Consider the following 19,346-nt stretch of genomic DNA (forward strand, 5'->3'; position numbering starts at 1 on the left):
AACTGAAATAAGCTGGGCTGCACTTGTGCCTGCTGCAGCCTGTCGGGAGCAAGGGCTGGGTTGTCAGCCGTGGGGCCGTATCCTTGGGTGACGTATGCCGAAGCCATCGGTGCCTCCTGGATTTCCCCCATGCGAAGGGCCAGTTGCTTTTTTTCTTTCCCAGCCCGGTAAATAGAGGAAGAGGCGGCGCAGCTTGTTGGCAAGGCTTTGCATGGCTCCTGCTCCCTCTTGGCTCCATCCTTGGTGGCTTCATAACATCCCGGAGCCTGGTGGGGACGCGCGGGAGCCCTCGCTCAGAGGAGGCCAGGTGAAACAGGCTCAGACTTTGCTGTCGGACGTCTTGGATCCTTTTGCGCGGCACCCAAGAAGGGCGAAAAGTTTGTTCACAGATGCTTTGTGATTCACGGTTTCTTTTCTGATCATTTTGGGAAGTCAGTATTGCTCAGTCCTGATTAGTGTTGTTATTTTTTCCAGTGCTAGGGGAAAGTACATGCTGTTGCATTTGATGTCAGCTCTATTTCCATAACTCTGATCTCTGTGCTGCCCTTCCTGTGGAGTTCCTTTCCCTTTTCAGGTTTTTCCTAAAACTTAGTGAGGAAGGAACGGGGAAAAGGGGGGGAAAATGCCCAGTTTCCACTGGCAAGTGGCCAGAAATTTGTGGCTGTTGCATCAAAAGGCCCGAGAGGAGAGAGGCACGGCCCTGTGGCCATCTCCCCTGGTTTGAGGAGGCTTGGAGCCGAGCGTCACCTCAGGGCCCTCGCGCATCCGAGCAGCTTTGCCGCAAAGGACCAACATGGCTGGGTGAGGGATGCAGGAGAGGCTCCCTTCCGACGGGAGCGGATTTAGAGCTGACTGTGCATGGGAAGGAGGCTGCCTGGAGCATCCCGGCGGTCCGTTCCCATGTGGCGCTGTGCGCTTGAGAGGCTTCATCATTAACTGTTGACTCCCAGCCCCGCAAGCGAACAGATTTCCCTGGACCCAGCCCCATGGTGAAGGTGTCTAGGCTGGTAGATGTCCCCAGGGCTCTGGCTGCAAGGTCAGCAGCAGCGCTAGGTGCCTATTTGGTTTCCTCTTATATATATAAACTGTCTCCTTGCAGGATAAATGACAGTGCTGATGCAAGGGAAGCTGGGGCTTTTTCTCCTTCCTTCTGCCTTACAGGGAGCAGCGAGGGAGTAGGCTTTGGTCCCAAGTTACCCATTGGTTGGCAAAGGTAAAATGAGTTTCGCTCCTCAATAGTGAAATATTGATGTTCAAATATATTGGCTTGGATATAGTCTCTGCAGAAGTTACAGAAGTATCTCCAGAGCATTTGTCCTCAGGTTCTGAATTCTCTGGTTTTTGGCTTGGTGTTCACTTACTTTTCACGCTGAAAACAAATACAACTTTCCCTTGTCTTTCAGATAGCTGCCCAAGAGCTCTCAGATAACAGAGTGATTACTCTGAGCATGGCTGGCAGAAAACTGGATAAAAAGGTAAGCGGTGTTGTGTCTACAAGATGCTGTCAAACGTCTTTGCTTTACAGGCTATGAAATCTAAAGAAATCTTTACTTATGGGTATAGCAGTGACTGAAAACAGCCCTACTGAGGATGGCATTAGGCTGGGACTGGAGCTCTGGATTCAAGTCCTGCCTATGCCTCTGGCTGCTAGGTAAACTTGTGCCTCTGTTTCTCTGTTGTCCCTGTAGTGCTTTCTTCATAATGCACATGGAGATGGAAAGATCATGTGTCACACCGGATCTGTGTCCTGTCATGTCTTCAAGACAGTGTTTGGAGCCAGATTTGTTACCTTAGTGGCTATTTTTTGGAAATGTTTCCTGACGGAGCTGACAGTTTTGATACCTCCTGAATCAAATCAGCATTTCAGCAGTATTTCAAAAGTGCTGCCTGCTTGTTGCCTTTAGCCCTTCTCTAAACTGAGTAAATGTTATTTTATATTTCAAACAGGAGGGCCTGTCTTTTCCCAAGGAAGAAGCGTTGACCTTGTGGAAGTAGATAATGCATGGGTTTTGCTTGTGTGTGATACACGGGAAACCATAAGCCTTCCTGAACAGAGCAATCTGACTTTATTTACCAAGCAGCCAGAGCTATTCTTCTTAAACCAGTTCTGTTGCTAAGCAATCGATGGGATTTTTTTTTTTCTTCCTAGTCTCTCTGGAGCTTGTGTTATTGACGGGGTGGCCCTCAGTTTTCAAACCTCAGTAAAGCAAGCATCCAGGCAGAAGGGTATTTTGGGGGGGCAGAAGTTTTGGGTTGTCCCATCCCGTTGTCCAGAAGAGATGGATACAAAGTTTATCCAAGGATTCTTCTCAACTGTTGACAACTGTTGTTTCCTCTCCCTCCCACTTACCCTACCAGGTCTTGTACTCTGTAGTGAAAAAGAGCTGAATGCCCCTGGTAAGGAATCCCCAAATAACGCCATTTCCCAAATGGACTGGATGATGTCCTTGAGCTAGTGGCTTCCTCTGAGACCTGGCTGAGAGTGAATCCTATGTGTGTCAGTGAAGAAATCCCTAATGTGATAATTTTCTTCTGGTGCTCCAAGAAAATGCCTCTGCTGTCTTGCCAAGCAAGAAATGAGCTATCATGGCAGGCCAGGTACTATTCCTTCATGCTTTGGGGTCCCTTTGCAGCCATGGCCATTTTGAAGAGCAGTGCTAAGGACCTGGGGCCATCCCCACAGCACTGGTACCTCAGGCATATGAGCACTTGTTATAACAGCAAGTTATTTGGTGGCACCACTCGCTCCGTGGACAGGAGTTGCCTTCCTAACCTGGTTTGCGACCGAGTTCCTCTGCCTGGTTATGCAAAGCTGAAATCTTGTGATATTGCTCAAATAGGGCATCATACATACGGGTCCGTTGACCTTCAGACCCAAAATCAAGATGCAATAATTCAACGTCACCTGCAACGCTTTAGGCAGGCTGTTTGTAATATAGATATGGGGTTACACTGGGATAAGGACTCTGAATAATGCTATTCTTTCTAGGTCTCCCTGCAGTTTATCAATAGGTGTCAGCAAAAAGCTCTTTCCTCTGTAGCTTCAGGCTTCACCTCAGTGACCGCCTGCCGTTATCAACAGCTAACTGGGTTTCTTTGCTGATTCCCATAACACAGAGCAGTGCTGTGGTGCTCATAGTCTTGGTAACGGGCAAAAGATGTTGATGTCACTTCAAAGTGAAACACAATTTAAATTGTCCTTGAGCATGTAAAAGGAAATTGGATTGAACTCAATTTGTTTTAAAGAAATCCTGAACTTCTCCATGACCTGGAAACCCCACTTTTCAGCAGCTCTCTTCTCAGCAGAAGCACTCAGTTTCCACCACTGTCCCAGATCAGATGCCTTTGTCTTTATCAGCATTATCATAGTTTTAACTCCCTTCACAGGCTGTGTCTACTGCAGGAGATTTAGTTTCCTTTACTGTTCCCGCTGGTCTTTCCCACCCGGCAGCCTGTGATGAGAGTCATACGTTCGTTGCCGAAATCCTGCGCGGAGCACAGAGCCTCAGAAGCTGCGCTGCCTTCCAGCATGGGAGTGCGTTGCGGGAAAAATTGCAGTGTTGCCTTGTGACCCATTAAATGCAGTATTGCCCCTGCTAGCACCTGGCCACCAGCATCATGCTAACTTTATCTTATGCTAGCTGTGCAAGACCCCCATCCTGGCCTTTAGGCTTGTTATTGGTCTGAATTTGTAAGAACTCGGTACCGGGTGTGTTTTGTTACAATGCAGAGTGCAGGCTGGGCTAATAGCAGGAGCCTTGAAAATAGATGACGGGCTGAAAAGAGGTGGTTGGGCTCTAAACAACTCACTGATGGGCAGTTATTGGTCATCGATGGAAGATAACAAGAGCAACTAGGCAAAAACCAGTCAAGGGATGAGGCACCTGACAGCGGTCTGGGAGATAACCCCCTCCAACACAACACAGCCCATAGCCGGGGTGGGGGCAAGGCTATGGCCTGCTGGGAGGCTCAAGCATCTTCTCTGAGTCTCCTGGATAAGATCCTACAGGATATGATTGGGGGCCATGGGATCCTCTGGCTGCACATGCTGAGCCGAAGCTGCAGGCACCCACATGCATCAGGAATCCCGACTCGGTGAGGACCTTTCGACCTGCCAAGCTGCCGTCCAGGGCTGCATACCATGGTGTGTGTGTGTGCACACGTGTGTGTGTGCTTGTGTGTGTACACATTCCCCCTAGGACTAGTCTGGCTGTGTGGGGTGAGAAGGTGCAAGTGTCTGAGCATGTGTGTTTTCCCCGTGAATTCTCTGCTTTTCTTCTAACTCTTAAAACCAGCTCAATAGAAAGCATTGCGGAGAAGTCAGATTTGGCCAGTCTCCCCTCTGGGTAGCAATAATTTAACCTGCATGGTTAAACCTTTCCCTTCCTGGCAGCTGTGCTGCAAACACTGCTTGGAGCCATGCTCAGCCCCAGGCAGCTCCTTCCCTGTGACCACCCCGATGCTGGGACTGTCCTCTGGCAAAGAGCAGGTTCTTCCTCCACATCACACGTCCGTTGTTTCTCCATGTGCTGCTTGCTACCTTGCTTCAGATGGCGAGGCTTCGCAGAGGGAGAAGTATCAGCAGCAGAGCCAGCCTGAGGATTTTGTCCCTCCTGACAGATCAGCTCTTTGCAGAGTTTTTTTTTAAAGAAAAAAATAGCCTGCGGGAAAAAAAAAAAGGTATTTTTACCCAGGATCAGCCTAGATAAACATAGCCCCACAGACATTTGTACAACCCACCTGTGGGGGCAGCAGGAGGACAGGTGAGATGCTTCGGCATAGGCAGGTGGAGAGTGCTGTAAGCCAGAACTGGTGCTAAAAGCTCCATATTGTGGCACTGCATCTTGCGGAAGTGCCGCCGCTACCCTCCTTGTCGGTGATGTGCAAGACCCAGTTTGGATGAAAGAGATGTTTGAACCAGGTAGCAGATCAGTCTGGTCTGCTGTGCCCTTTTCGTTGCTGAGTTTGTGTCTCCTGCTGGGCTTGTGTGGGTGAAGTGTTGGTATCTGAAGTTTTAAAATAGCAGTCCACAATCCTGTGGCTTGGAGGCATCTTCCACCCTGCTTTGAATGGGGCAAGGCTGATCGGACTTGCAAACCGGACCTCTCCGGTGTGCATAGGATCACATCAAACATCTTTCAAAGCTCCTTTCTGTCGTCTGGACCAATGCCTTGACCAACTCTCACTGAATAAGGAAACCACTGTGGGATGAAGGTTAAATGAGTGCAGGCAGGGCCAGGATCCTTGGGGATTAGCTACACGTTGCTAGTTCTTTAATTTAACAGTAAAGCTTTAAAGCAGTGAGTTCAGGCTCCAGGTAAGTAGGAACAGAACTGTATCATAATAGTTTCCCCTGTAGAAAGAATGGCCTGTTTTTCTTTCCCACAAATGTGTGCAAAATGGTAGGAGAAAAAGAGAATCACCTCACCCCAGAGAATCTCTCTGCAAGCCTTTATGGCCTGCTCTTCTCTACTGACTGGCTGTAAATAAAATAAAATAAAATGAAAGCAGTCATCGGAGATGACTGTGAATTTTGGCCAAAGCAGGTTATGGCTCCTCCAAGCCAAAATGCTTTGCAGTGATTTACGTTTCCAGCTGGCTTTGGAAACAGGTAGGATTTGGATAGAAATGTTAATTGGTTTTCTGCTGGGGAGTTGCTAGGACCTGTGTCCATAACAGCCCTTGCTTCTTGGGCTGTCTCTGGAGGAGGGATCCCAGGGCTTCCAGGCTTCCTATACACAGCTAGGAGCCTGCCTCTGCATCCCCACCGCGTGGCCTGGAAACCCGGAGAATCCCTGCTCAAACTGGTAGGAAATTCCTCCAGCTGTTCATAGGATTCAAGCAGCTATCTCCACTTCAGCTGGGAGAAAACCCAGCTGAAGAGGCTTGAGTTCTCATTAAATATGAGGTAATTCCGAATATTTTGGCTTTGGTTTGCTTTTAACCACTTCCTAGTTTTTCTGAATGGGAATGAGATTCCGCTTTTAAATACTAGAGTGTCTTTCCGATGGTGATCCAGCCCCCGCCACTCTCTGTCCTGCTTTCCTGGCTTCAGACCTACTCCCAAAGCTGAACCGAGATCTCTGCCTGCTCACAGGTGGCTCCGCAAGCGGGGCAAGTGCCCCGAAATAGGCTACATGCAGATAGCAAGGAGGGATATGTGTCTGCCTGTTTCTCATAAACCGGGAGAAAAACAGGCAGCCCTTTACCAGGGCCCTATCTAAGGAGGCGCTGGCAGGAAAGGCTGAAGTCTGCGTATCTCGGAGGGTGTTATCTGATCTCTGTCAACACTAATGCAGCTTATTCCTTAAAGATTTGCTCTGCTCCTGCTTTATTGCTGTGTGTAGGAGGCTTTTTTTTTTCCCTCAAGACACTTGTGCACTTCGTAATTCTTTTCTTTTTTTTTTTCCTTTCAGTCTTTTAAGCTTTGGATGTTTTTCTAAACCCAAGCTCAGCTGCCTCCCAGCTGGGCTGCTTTCCGTAGCATCTTTGTCCAGAGAGCCTGCTGGGTGCTGGGCTCCTGGGAGTGCAATCCCGCGGGCATACGCCCAGGGTGCCGAGTCACCCGCTGCATGAAAACCAAACTGGGGAACGTGGCGGGAACGTCAAGATTTGCGTGACCAGCTCTTAAACATCTGCAAAAATCAGCATCCTGGCACTCACAGCATGCTAGGGTTGGAGACGGTGTCTCAAGAGGTCACCCCACCTTCCCCTCTCCCTGAGACAGGGTCAACACAACCCGGCACGGCTCCATCCTGGCAGCGCTGTGCTCTCCCAAGCGCTCTTGATGCTCAGGCACTGTCCAGGATCGTGTGCACGGCATTGTGTCGCAGGCTATTTCTTGGCTGCAAGAGTTCGTAAAGCTTTTTGCAGTGTCGCCCTGCTTGGTACGCTCTCTGTCCTTCCCAGGATCCTAGCTCAACTGCTCCTAAAAGATTTAGAGCTTTTTCTGCACGTAGAGCCCTGTCCCCATTGATTTAAAAAAGTGTAATGTTCAGCTGGTCCCAGGACCGATGACATTGTCAAGCAGCGCAGTATCACAGCGCTGCAAGCTGCATCATTAGCCTGGGTGTCAGAGGAGGAACGCAGGGGTGCTTTACCTCCTAAACGTCACTGCCGATAACTGGCTTCCTTGCTCTGCGGCTTGGTAGTGAAATAAGACCATTCCTTTACTCGATGCTCTGTGAATGAAAAGCACGACAGAAGAGTTAAATTTTAACTATGCCAGGGAAAGGGAAATTTGTGAAGCAGCCTTTTGTATTGAAGGTGGCTCGGCAGGAGGACACCAAAGGAGGCTGGGTCCCACCGGCACTGCTTTTTACCTGTTGGTGGGTGGGCCAGCGAGCAGTACCGGCAGCTGGCCAGGACCCACGTGTGCAACTGGTCATTTATTAAATGATAGCATCTGCATGAGGATCTGACTGTAACACAGAACTGCACTCATGTAACCAGAGGTGGGATTTTAAGATCAGTCTTTCAATTGGCCTGGAGACATGCTTTTTGACCGATTTTAAAGCTGTCTTTTATCAGTTTGGCTGAGGCAGAGCTGAGGCACCTTGAGATCTTCTCTGAGATCTACAGCAGGCACCCGGCATTTGTTCTGACCAGCCCAGGCCCATGTTTGTATGTGCTGTGCGTGGCATTAATCTACCCATTAGTCTTGCACACTTGGCTGTGGGATGTTCAGTAAGGCTTGTGGTCAGTTGGGCTCGTGTCCATGTTCAGTCCTGTCCAACGTCCATCTGTTGATGGAGTTACAGGAAAAGGGAAGGGAAGGAGGTCTCAGTTGGCCTGGCTGTTGCTTGACCATGAACCGGTTGCTTGAAAATCACTGTGTAACCCATACTGTTGTTCTTCCCCAGGACCTGTTTGGAAAGTCAGACCCCTTCTTAGAGTTTTATAAACCAGGTGACGATGGGAAATGGATGCTGGTCCACAGAACGGAGGTGAGTGGTACTCTGACTGGAGTTACTGCAGCACCACTAATGTTAATTTAGCTTTTTTTGTCTTTGATGTCATTATCTCGTGGATTGCTGATAATGAGCGAGTGGGAGCCAGGGATTTCAAAACCACATTGCTGCTTGCCCTGTCCGGCTGAGGCTGCTGGACTCAGACAGATGAGGACTTACTGAGGCCATGTTTTTTTTAAAAAGAATTGTAAGTCTCTCTTTATACTATTCACTACTGTATCTACTAAGCACAGAAGGCAGTAGTCTCTTAACCTTATGACTTGATTCCTTCAACCTAGATGTGATTCAGTAGCCTGGGTCTGTATTTATTTCATGGAATCCAGGTGTCCCTTGCATGGTCCCACACACTCTCTTGGTTGTGAGGCCCTGTTTAAGCATAAGCATGAGTCAAAGGGATGGAGGGAGGGGAGACAAACCGTCGCTCCTGGCTCAGTCTCGGTGCTGGCCATGCCCTGGATCACTCTTCCCCCATGTGAGGGAGCAGCAGGATGAGCCATGACCTGGGAGAACCAGTGTGGGGAGAGGAGGTGAGTGCTGGCTGGAGGTGGCCCGGGTGGAACAGCAACAGGAAAGAGTTTAGAAGAAGCGTTACCAGCTATTAGCTGGCCTTGGGAGGCTGTGCAGATATCTCCAGCTTCCATCACGTGAGCATTTGGGTCTTGTGTTTAACAGTGTTGGAGTCCTAGCCAAGGAAGAAGCTAGGTTTGTGCTTTGGTCCAGATGTGTGTAGTCACGGGCAGCAAAACCTTCTCCATCCCCTGCTCACACCTGCTGCAAAATCGTGCTCTGAGCTCCCTTTCGATTATGTTTTCAAGCTGCTAAAGCCAACAATACTGCGAAGAAAAACACAGCCTGGGCATGGAGTATTCCAGTTAGAGGAGCTGCAATGCTCTGCACCACCCACGCATTGAGCACCTTCCCAGCCTGCCGACAGGGCAGCTGCCGCCCTTGCGATTCATGCTGCGGAGTAAGCAGCAGGGAGAAGCGGCCTGAGCGTTTTCAAAACGAGCAGGGTGAAGGTCTGGACCCTGAGGAGGAGGGCGAAAGCGCAGGCCATCATGGAGCAGAAGGTGCTCGGGTGCTTCCCCGGCGACAGGCCGTGGCACTTCTGCTTTCCCTTCGAGCTTTGCTGCGAGAGACGGGACAACCATCAGCTCCCTTCTTTTTTAAAGGCAGGCTAATAAGTGGCTTTTGATGGCTTTTCCCCCCTCCCTCTTCAAAGCTTGTTTTAAGGGAAGAGGCTTTTTCTTTTGCACATAGTTGCTGCCAGCTGGCACTGGGGGGTGATAGCTGCCGGAGGGGGTCACAGGAACCAGCGTGCCGGAGGAAGAGTGTCTGATCACACCACGTTTCACACCTCTCTCTTTCTTTTCTCCCAAGGCTTGATTAAGGACCCTGTGGTCCCACTGTAGGAAATTGTAACAAAACACAAGGTGAACTCCTGCAGAAGGGGAAAGGTGATACTTATTAACAAAATCACTAAGTGAGTTGATTTTTCCCACTGCTGTTCCTTCTCTCATAGATTTCTTTCACTCACACACCCCCATGCCTATAAGCACCAAGACGTGCGTACCAAATGGTCCAGACAGGATCACTTGTGTGAGACACAGGGGAAGGGACACCAGCTGCTGAGTCCTCATCACGTGTCTTGGGTTTTTCTTGATTGGTGACGATGACCTAGGTTTTGGACAGATCTTTCCCATCCTTTAGGAGTCTCCAGGTGTTATGGGGTTGTCCTTTCCTTCAGACTCTTGCTTGCTTCAGCCTCTACAGCTTCTAGGAGTTGCTGCCTGTGGTCTGCTTTTCCTTGTCTGGGATATACATTTGGGATGTAGCCATCTCTGTGGCCACAGCCTGCCTTCTTGTCGGGCTAGCAGGAGGAGGACCGGCACGTGTGATGGGCTATAACCCTGCTGCCGTTCTCCTGTGGTCAGAGTGCAGCTTTTCCACAGCCGAGTTGTCCGCGCTGTGGTTTTATCGGAGCACAGACCTTCTGTGCTCGACACAGGCAATGCGCTTCACAGTTTTCCTGCTGAGAGCGACGTCCTTCATTGTTGATATGGGCCATCCTTTTAGTCCCAGCTCTGTTGTTTTTTCTGGTGCTTTCCCACACACATTTCCATTCATGTTTCATTCACACTCAGTCTTTCTGTTTAAGTCTCTGCACTGCGGGAGCAAGCTGGGATCATGCTCTTTGGTCGTTTCCTGCTGTTTGGTGGGGATAACTGGGCCTTGACTTAAAAAGCGTTTAAACGTATTTTTCCGACATGTGGATTTTGAGCGCCCTCCAATCCTTTCCTCTTGGAAGGGACATGGGGACTGGGAATGTCACTGCGCACAGCTGTGGGGCAGCCGTCATTGGGATCTCTGTGAGCAGGTCAGATATATGGGGGAGCCGGTTTAGGCAGAGCTGGTTTTCTTCCGGATCGCTCCCCAAGTCCCTGCCACCGGCTGTCCTGTCCTTTGGTGGCTGAGGGCCTAACCAGTTTTTTTTTAAGTGGCTGAGGTAGGGGAGGAAATGTTGCATGCCTTACGGGCTCTCCGATAGCTTCGTTCTTCCCAGCCCTGGAAGTAAACCACTGCCCTCGGAGGAATCCCGAACCAGAGGAATAGCTTCATATTTTGAGACGGGATACAAAGAAAAACGGTTACCTGTTCCCGCAGCTTTTGGCGTGTGAATGTAATTAGCTGCTAGTCTACGCCTAGCATTTGTCATGCCACAAGGGAGGTGTCTGGCAGGGAAGGATTAGGGCGCTCGTTACAGCATGTTATTTAAGGGAAAGTGTGAATGCCCAGCTGGGTGCCGTGTGCCGAACTGAGCCCGGCTCCTTCCGCACACCCACCCTCGGGCCCCGGTGTCTGGCAGCATATGGGCACTGTAGCGCTCGCGTTCCTGGGGCGCGTGGGTTCCTCCCTGCTCTTTTCAACCTCGTGGAGGAGGTGTTTACAAATTCCCTGCTAAACCCTGCTTGCAGTGTCAGGGTTTTTTCCTGTTCTCTCGCAGGAGCCTGTCTGTAAAGATAAAAGCCTGATTCCTCTGTGGTTATTTGCCAGCTCCGTCCTGTAGCGGTGATGATGGACCTGCTCCTCACCTGGCTGGGCTGGTGCTGGGCACAGCAGAAGTGCCTGATGGCTTTGGAGAAAGGAGAGGGCTGCTTTTACCTACTGGCACAAATCTCCACCTCTGTCATATTGGCACAGAGCAGGCTTAATCTGCAGTCTACCCTTTGCTGCCCAGTGTCTGAGTTTCCTGATTTTTTTTTTTCTTCTTCTTCATTTCCTTTTTCCTTTGAACCCAGGGAAACTCGGTGCTTCGGTAATACCCTGCCGCAGTGAGTTCCACGGGTTATAATCCCTCCATGCGTGTAAGGAAATGGGGTATTTTCAGGTGCAGCCTGAGAATGAGAAGGCACTGTAACATTGAGCTCTGTGTAACACTGGCCTTTGAACCTTCTCGAATGGCTGTTTCATCAGGCCCGTTTCTTGTGATATGAATGCACGTGTATAAATCAATTTACCTGTCCCCCCCTCATTGCTGTTGCTGTCATGCTTCCTGTTCCTCCTTTTTCCTAGTGAAAACATATAGTAAAATGACTTCCTGGTGTGAATTTTTGCTGCTGCTGCTTTGGTGAGAAATGATCTCATGAAAAGGCTGTGATTCATCCTGTGCCAGGGCTTTGGCACCTCTGAACATTGTGCTCCAGACTAAAAATCAGCCGAATCTCTCTTTTTGAGCCGGGCGCCTTTGTAGAAGAGGGTCTTCGCATGTCCTGCAGGCAGCTCTGATATGCCCAGAAGTATACCCAGAGCCTGCCAGCATTTGCTTAGCCCTCCAGGTTTCCACCAAGTGATTACATTCTCTCAGTAACAGTCAAAAGGTGTCAATTGTATTTCTTCATCTCGGGCAGATGTTACATGGACGAGGTGAGAGATGTGGACTTGCTGGGGGCTGTTCTGCTTTGCTGCCTGTGCTGTTTTGTCCAACAGGTTTCCTTAATTGCCCTTGGAGGTGGTTAAATCACCAGAGGTGATACAAGCAAATACGTTGTACCTCATGCTTGCTATCACCTAGGAACTGGCAGCTGGGGAACTACTGTGTCTCAGCTGAGGAGGCAGAAAAGGACGGAGACAGGGCTTTCTGCGGCACGCCTGGCCTGCCCCCCGAGAACCTGGTCCAGGACCTCTCTTGGAAACCTGTCCCCTACTTTGTGCTCAACTCTCCTATTTCACATGTATCTGTAGTGACTCCATCCCTATGTTCCCACCCCACAGGTGATCAAGTACACGTTGGACCCTGTCTGGAAGCCATTCACTGTGCCTTTAGTGTCGCTGTGCGATGGAGACGTAGAGAAGCTGATAAAGGTAACTGTGGGGCTCTTCAGCTGGTATCGTGGTGGTTGGCCTCTGTGATCCCCTCCTTTAAACATCTGAAACCCCATGGCGTGTTTATAAGAAACTCGTTTTGGGTCCTCTTAAAGGAGGAGTTGGAAACCTCGACAAGTGATGCTGCTGGTCCTTCCTGTTGTAAGGGCAGCTACGTTGGCTTAGTGAGGGACAAGTGTGAGCACACACATCTGCTGCTGACCATTGGGAAGTGTTGTGGCTTGCACCCACCAGCGGAGAGCCTGGGGGATCACCAAGGGTGCTTCTGAGACCCTTGTGCTCCAGCCCTCTTGCTCCCAGCTCTCCAGCTTTCTCTCCAGGGTGGCATTAGCAGGGCAGTGTGAGAGGCACTAGGCAGCTGGCAGCCCCTTGGGTGGGCTCCCAAGAGCCTGGGCAACCCATGGGTGGTCATGGCATTGGCCGCAGCTGGCAGTGAGAAGTGTGGAACCTCTAAGAGAGCCCTGGGAGGAGTTATTTTGCACAGCTGCAGGGCATTGCTCTTCTCTGGCAGCTGTGCAATGAGACAGACTGGCTGCAGAGCCTCCCCAGCTGCTCCAGCATGGGTGGCATGAGGCAGAGATGGCCTCTCCACTACACACAGGAGGATGAGGCCCGCTCGTGGGCAGAGCAGAGAGAGAATATGTATTTTGCACTCCTAATAGTGAATGTTTGCTGTGTCTGAGGCTGATTTGTGCTCCTTCTGCCTTAGGTCATGTGTTACGACTACGACAGCGATGGAGGACACGACTTCATTGGGGAGTTTCAGACCTCGGTGGCCAGGATGTGTGAAGCCCAAGATGCCTTTCCAGTAAGTGCTGATGTTTCCTGGGAGGAAGAGCAAAGAAGGGTTGGTGGATGGGCTGATGGTGGAGTGGGTTATTTAGGGTTTTTTTGCTGCTCACAGTGAGACCTTGGACCTGTGTTGGGGTTAGTGAAGGCCCTGAGAAGAGGCCAAGTCCAAATTCCTTTCTCCTCCCACCCACGCTGTGAGTCACACCACTTTTGTAACTAAAACAGCTGAGTTAGAGCTAAGGCAGTCTTGTCTGCAGGCTCTGTGGAGATGTCTGGAGTGGCATCTAAAGCCATCAGAGATGTAACAGTTTGAGGCTCATGTTGCTGACACTTCCTCCTACGTTCTCTTGTGCTCCTTGCTCTGCTGTTGAGTATGCCCTGTGATTTTGGGAGGCCGGAATGGGAGGGGGGAACCTGTCTTTCCTCTCCCAGTGAGTAGCCAGTGTGACATGCTGTTGGAACTCTGTCTGCCCTGCCACTGAGAGGTGGTGCCAGCTCCCGTGCAACTCAGCATTGGTTTTGTGGCAAAAGGTGTCCCCATCTTTCTGCTGAAATGCCAAGCAAAAATCTTTTCAGATGCTGCCTGATTTAAGGCATGTTGTGAAAAAACTCTGGGATAAACAGGGCTTTTTATAGCAGTCATATCTAAGATTAAAAGCTAGAGGAGGTCTTGGCTGAGAAGTGGGTGTCTATAAAACACAGAACTCACAGCCAAATTAGAAAAGTTTCCCAGCTGGGAAACTGAGGCACAAAGATGAAGTATCCTGTCCAAGACTCACAGGCTGTTTGTGTCAAAGTTAAGGATTGAGCCCCTTTTTCCACTGGAATTGACCCCTACAGCCTAGCAATAAAATCCTCTTTTCTCCCCATCTGACACTGAGAAACACTGATTGTAAGACAGAGTTAAATTCACTTTGATGTGTGTCTGTGCTCCCGTGCCCCTGTGAATAACACGTCTGAGAGCATGGCATGGGTACAGCTGAGGACGGGTCTTTCTCTGCCTCTTTCTCTTGCATGGCTTGTCCATTACTGTCTCCCAGCGCCCCTGGGAACACCAGTGGCATTTGGGCAGGGATGAAGACTGCCTCGGGAAAGGTCAGGTGCCATCCATTCCCCGGGAACTCTGTCCCCCGGCACGCCCCAGCCAACGCTGCTCTCCGAGCTGAGCTGGCTGCGGGCTCTGAGCAGAGGAAGCTGTCTCCAAAAGCAAGCAAGCGCTGCTTATCACCGCCTTGTATCGCAGTTCCCCATCCCTTCTCCCTGAGATGGTTCCTTGTGACCTGTCTCATCCTTTGGTGTGGCCATGTTGATGAGGGTAAATACAGAAACAGGAACAGAGATGTTCTTGCTGTCGACCAGTGTGCTGGCGTGTTTGTAGACTGAGCAGCACTATCTGGCCGTGGCCTGTCTGAGATGGGGGAGGAAAAGACTTCTTACCACATCCGGAGCACTTTGGTTCAGGCTCTACTCATAACATGGTTGAAAGGATGGTCTCCTGTCTGCTTAGAGCAGCTGTTCCAGCTGCAAAACGGCAGGGGCAAACACATCCCGCTGGCCAAATGGTGTTGCTGAATGCTTCCTTGAACGCTCTTGGTATTTGGAGCACCACACGCAACTTCACTGATCTCTATGGGTTCCTCAGTGATGGGGAAACTGAGGCACGGGAGAGTTTTGCCTTGTCTGAATGAAGAGTCCTACTCCTGGTGTTGTGTTTTATGTGCATTTTAACTAATTCCTGTGCTAGGGCATGGGAGTGCTCTTATCCCCTCTACTCCCTTTATGCCCTCTCTGTCCAGCAGCCACTTGCAATGGCCAGACAGAGCGCTGGGATGGACAGACTGTCAGACTATAGCTGCAGCTCCAGGCTGGTGCCGGGCTTACGGTATTGCACCCCTTGCTTTAAGGCCTCGCTCTCCTTAGGGTCTTCCCCATGTTGTGCCTAGAAACCGCTTGTAGCTCTGAGCTTTGCTTCAGCCTGGAGCCCCTGGGTGGTAGAGGGCTGCGATCACCTCCCAGCGCATCAAAAAGGACGTGTTTGTGGGAACCTCTGGTACCAGGATGGTTTGGGGTTGGGATGCAGCAGTAGAGCACCTACAAAATTTTCTGCATTTACTGCAGGGAGTTAGCTGTGAGTTCCTAGCTCTGTAAGACTGGGGGGCAAAAACTGCTCCTTGCAGTGTGTACATGGTCCAGCCTCTTCCTTAGCCACAGCTTTTCCCTCTGGGCTAAGGAGTCCTGCTCTACTAAATCCCAGTGTCTTTCTCCAGGGCCTGGGCCACATTGGCCCTATCAACCAGTGCTGCTCTTACTGTGAGCTCTTGTCAGAATGATTCAGGCGTTTGTTTTCTGCCCTAGAGGGTATTTATTTCTGTTCTGTTGATGTTTGGGTTTTTTTTCCTGGATGTGCTGGTATTTGACCTATACTGGGACATGAGCTGGCCGAAATTCTTGGCCAAATATGCTTTTATTTATATGTACTGCAAGAGCTGCAGTGCAACAGGCAGCTGAAGGTTGAGCCCCGTTTGCTGTCTGATTTTGTTGGCTGCCTGGAAGGCTGCCCAGCAAGATCTCTTCTCACCTCATCCCTTGCTGTCCCGTCCCTTCTCTGGTCACACGTTCCTCTGCAGTATGGTAGTCTGTGGCCAGCCTGCGGTGCTGGCCTCTGAAGGACTGTGTGGTGCTGCTGTTTGGATGGTTACACCTCAGGATCCAAACTCCATCCCAGTGCTGCCCTGGACCCATAAAGGCTTGGGGTAGGTGGAGAAGACCACATCCAGAGCATCTGTCTCAGCACTGAAGCCTGAGCGGGCACCTGCTTTGAGCTCATCTTTTCCTTTTATTTAAAAGCCAGGAGAGTGGGCTACCAGGGCTACTGGGATCCAGCTAACAGTGCAGGAAGAGCTGGTCACTACTGATGTTGGATGTCGGGGTCTCACCCACCTCTGTCCCTGCCTGTGCAGGATCAGGCAGCTGGGTATCCAGCCTTGGCGTTCGTGTGGGAATGCGAACGCTGCAGTCGGCATGTGGCTTGGCCCTTCATCCCTCATTCCTACCAATGCGTCATGGGCGGAAGCGCTCTGCTCCCGTCTCCTGGGGAGATTCGTGGCAGGGTTTTCTTTGAGGGCCTTTCCTAGGGGAACGCCACCCTTCTCTTGTCATGCGAGATCTGGTGTTTGCAAGTTCGTGGACTGCTCCCAAGGGTGTGTAAGGGAGCAAAGAAAAGCGGATCTGTGGTCAGCAGGCTTAAATGTGCTGCAGAGCGTCTGCCCCTTCCCCACAGGGAAACAGAGGGGACTGTCAATTGGAGAAGGCCGGGAGCTGCTGAGCGAGGTGCTGCTAGGTCCCACCACTACCTGGGCACAAATGGAAGAGCAGTAGCTGCCAACCTCCTCTGTGTCCAAGGCCTGAGCCAAAACGCCTCCTCTCTGACCTCCTGTGGGCTCTCCTCGGTGCTGCCGCCGGTTTGGGAGCAGAGAGGTCACGAGGAGAAGGGCAGAGCCAGGCTGTTCCCCTGCAATAACTTGCAAATACGTGCACAAGTGTCTTGTTTACCGTCTGCCCCTGCCTTCCGACAGCTCATGATTGGTGAAACTCCTCGGCTTTTGCTTTTGCGTTTGTCTGGTCCCCCGTGCTTCTAAATTCAGCTGCCTGCTCTAAATAGCCCTGCAGCCTCATCACTTCAGATCCCGGGAGCGAGTGCCACGTGTCTGCCTTGGCTCCCTTTGCTGGCGTATGCAGCTGCCCAGGGATCTCTAGGTCGGCATTCAGACCCCATCTCCTGGCTTCGCTTCGCCTCCGTTTTCTCGTGTCCATTCACCAAAGCTGATGAAGATGCTGCTTTACTTTTTCCTCATCAGGAGAAGGGTTTTTCCAGTGCTGGAAAGAGACGTGCCAAGCTCAGGTCCCTCGAGGAGGTGATGGGGAGTTGTTTGGCAGAGCAGTTTTAAGGGCTGGGCACCCAGAGCATGGTAGGGACTTTGCAGGATTTTGGTACCTGTTTGTCCGAGCCCACCTCTTTGAGCCCTGATGTGCTGAGCTGATCTCCAAGCCTGGCCACTTGTTTTGGGTAATCAAATGCACCTGAGCTGCCCTGAGAACTCACTCTGTTGATGGCTCTTTTCCAAACCATGTGTGATCCTGGCAAATAAAATACAGGTCTGCTGCTGAGCCAGGGGGAGGGAGGTGCAGCTGGGTGCCCTGTAGTTAAAATCTCAGGCCCTAGGAAATCTGTGGGGCCTGGTGAGCATGCTGTTTAGTGGAGAAATGATCAGGGAAGATTTGAGGTTTGCTGCTGTGGACAAGGAAGGACATTTGCTCTGTTGGTGCCCCACTTCCCTTCTTCCTCCAGCTGTAGAATTGACATTATATTTCCTTCCTGTGCTCTTTCTTCACTGATTCTTAGCAATCTCCAGCCATGGCCTGATTGTGGGAAGAGAGCAGTTGAGAGCTCAGCATAAAGTGGTGTATTTACCCAATGGGGCCTGACTGGCATTGGTTCCTCCCTCCAACTCCTGTTGGGTCCTCTCACAGCTCTGCTCGAGCTTTTCCCTTGTAATTACCCCAGCTTTTATCCCGCTGTCCGCACCCTTTGGACTCTTCCTCCTTCCTGCCTCTACCTTCCCTTTCTCTCTCTGTCCCTCCTAATCCTTCTCTCCCTGGTCACTTCTACTCTAGAAACACCTCCTTGAACATTGCATCCCTCACCCCCAGCCTATTGCAATCTAGTGAGCTCTGATCTCCTTCCAGGCTCTCAGCTGCAAGGTGCCTCCTTCTCCTGTGAGCTCCTTGGAAGTGGGGCCATTTCTCGGCTTCCTATTGAACATATTTATTGCTTGCTGGAGGGGAGGACCAGCGGGGGGAACTACTAGAATTGCACTCAGGCAAGCGGAGAGCTGTAAACCAGCTGGCTATCTATAGCACAGCATTTTTTTCAGAGAGGTCTAATGCCTTGCATCAAGGCGCAGGGAATAAAGAGAGCCCAGGCCACAGGAGAGGACGTGACTGCACGTGGACCTGCTGTGGGTCTGCGACTGTGGGCAGGTTGGGTCCCAGCACTGGGGAGGGGTGGTAGCTGGTTGGTAGAGTTAAAGGAAAATAAAGGATGAGCCCTAACCAATTCAGAGCATGGGGACCCTGGAGAAGTTAAATTCACATAGGCGTGAAGAAAATCCTTGAGGAGCTGGGCTGGCTTATCAATACTGTCAAACATTCTGGGCAGAGGGGAATTATTCAGCCTCCGGCGGCTGTGGGAGCAATGAGCCGTGCTCCAGAGGGAAAAAGATACCAGTTAGTCGTGAGAGTGATGCTGTGACTGGTCACACCACGGGGGCCCGTGCAAGGTCTGCAGGCTGATGCTATTGAATAGTGGCTGTGAGTGGCCCCGGGTGAAGCAAGGAGGCATTTCTTGGGCTGCCAGCGGTTCTCTGCCAGCTCTTGGAGGACGGCGAGGCTGGGCAGCAGGTTGCTGTGGGGAGCTGAGCTCAGACCAGCTGGGACCATCCTATGGTGGCTGGATGGACCAGTGCGGGAGACACCTCCTAGCATGTTGGGGCGACCCAGCTGGATCTTCTGCGCAGATTTGTTCGAATTCAGGGGATTCTGCCAATAGATCTGTATTTTGCTTTTGGTCAGGTTGTGAAATGCAAAGTTTGCATCCAGGAAATTTACTTTCTGAATATTCAGAGAGGCTTTTTATTTTTCCCAAAGCTTTTGAGGAAAGATTCTGGCCTGCCCTAATTATTGGTGTGTTGTCCCGGTTGTTGGGGTAGTGCTACAGGACTCTGCAGCATTCAGGCTGTTCAGTTTTGCAGTTGTTTTTGAACGGCCTTTCCCTGTCCATGCCCCAGGGTACACCCTGTTGTCTTCCATCCTTCCAGTAGCCATCTGGGGTTTGCTGACTTACCTCGGTGTTTCTGGGCTCTTGCAAGCCTCTCTTTCTCTGAAAGGAAAGTCAAAGTGACTGTCTACCTCTAAAGTGGTCTCCCCCTTTGTTACTACTAAACCACCCCCAGACTGAATTTATTTCCAAAAGGCAAAGTGGTTTCCTTGCAAAGGGGCGGATTGCAACCAATGCTAGGCACATCTTAAAAGTCCCTGGGGAAGCTATTCTCTCTCCTGTTGCATCCCAAAGCCCTGCCCTATGCGGTTCACAAGGGTACAGCGTTATCACCCACACCAACGGTGTTCAGAGCCCGACTTTCT

General features: G+C 50.8%; 1 protein-coding gene across 2 annotated transcripts in view; it reads left to right on the forward strand.

Annotated features, from left to right (window-relative positions):
* The window catches only part of CPNE2 (copine 2), a 92,132-nt gene that overhangs the window by 43,184 nt on the left and 29,602 nt on the right, over window positions 1-19,346 (forward strand). For both annotated transcript variants that reach the window (XM_067302761.1, XM_067302762.1), the window contains exons 5-8: window positions 1,404-1,475; window positions 7,863-7,946; window positions 12,243-12,332; window positions 13,063-13,161. In XM_067302761.1, the coding sequence (XP_067158862.1) occupies window positions 1,404-1,475; window positions 7,863-7,946; window positions 12,243-12,332; window positions 13,063-13,161 (345 nt within the window). The remainder of the gene's footprint in view (window positions 1-1,403; window positions 1,476-7,862; window positions 7,947-12,242; window positions 12,333-13,062; window positions 13,162-19,346) is intronic.

The sequence above is a fragment of the Apteryx mantelli genome, chromosome 10, assembly GCF_036417845.1.
Source record: "Apteryx mantelli isolate bAptMan1 chromosome 10, bAptMan1.hap1, whole genome shotgun sequence".
Taxonomy (NCBI): domain Eukaryota; kingdom Metazoa; phylum Chordata; class Aves; order Apterygiformes; family Apterygidae; genus Apteryx; species Apteryx mantelli.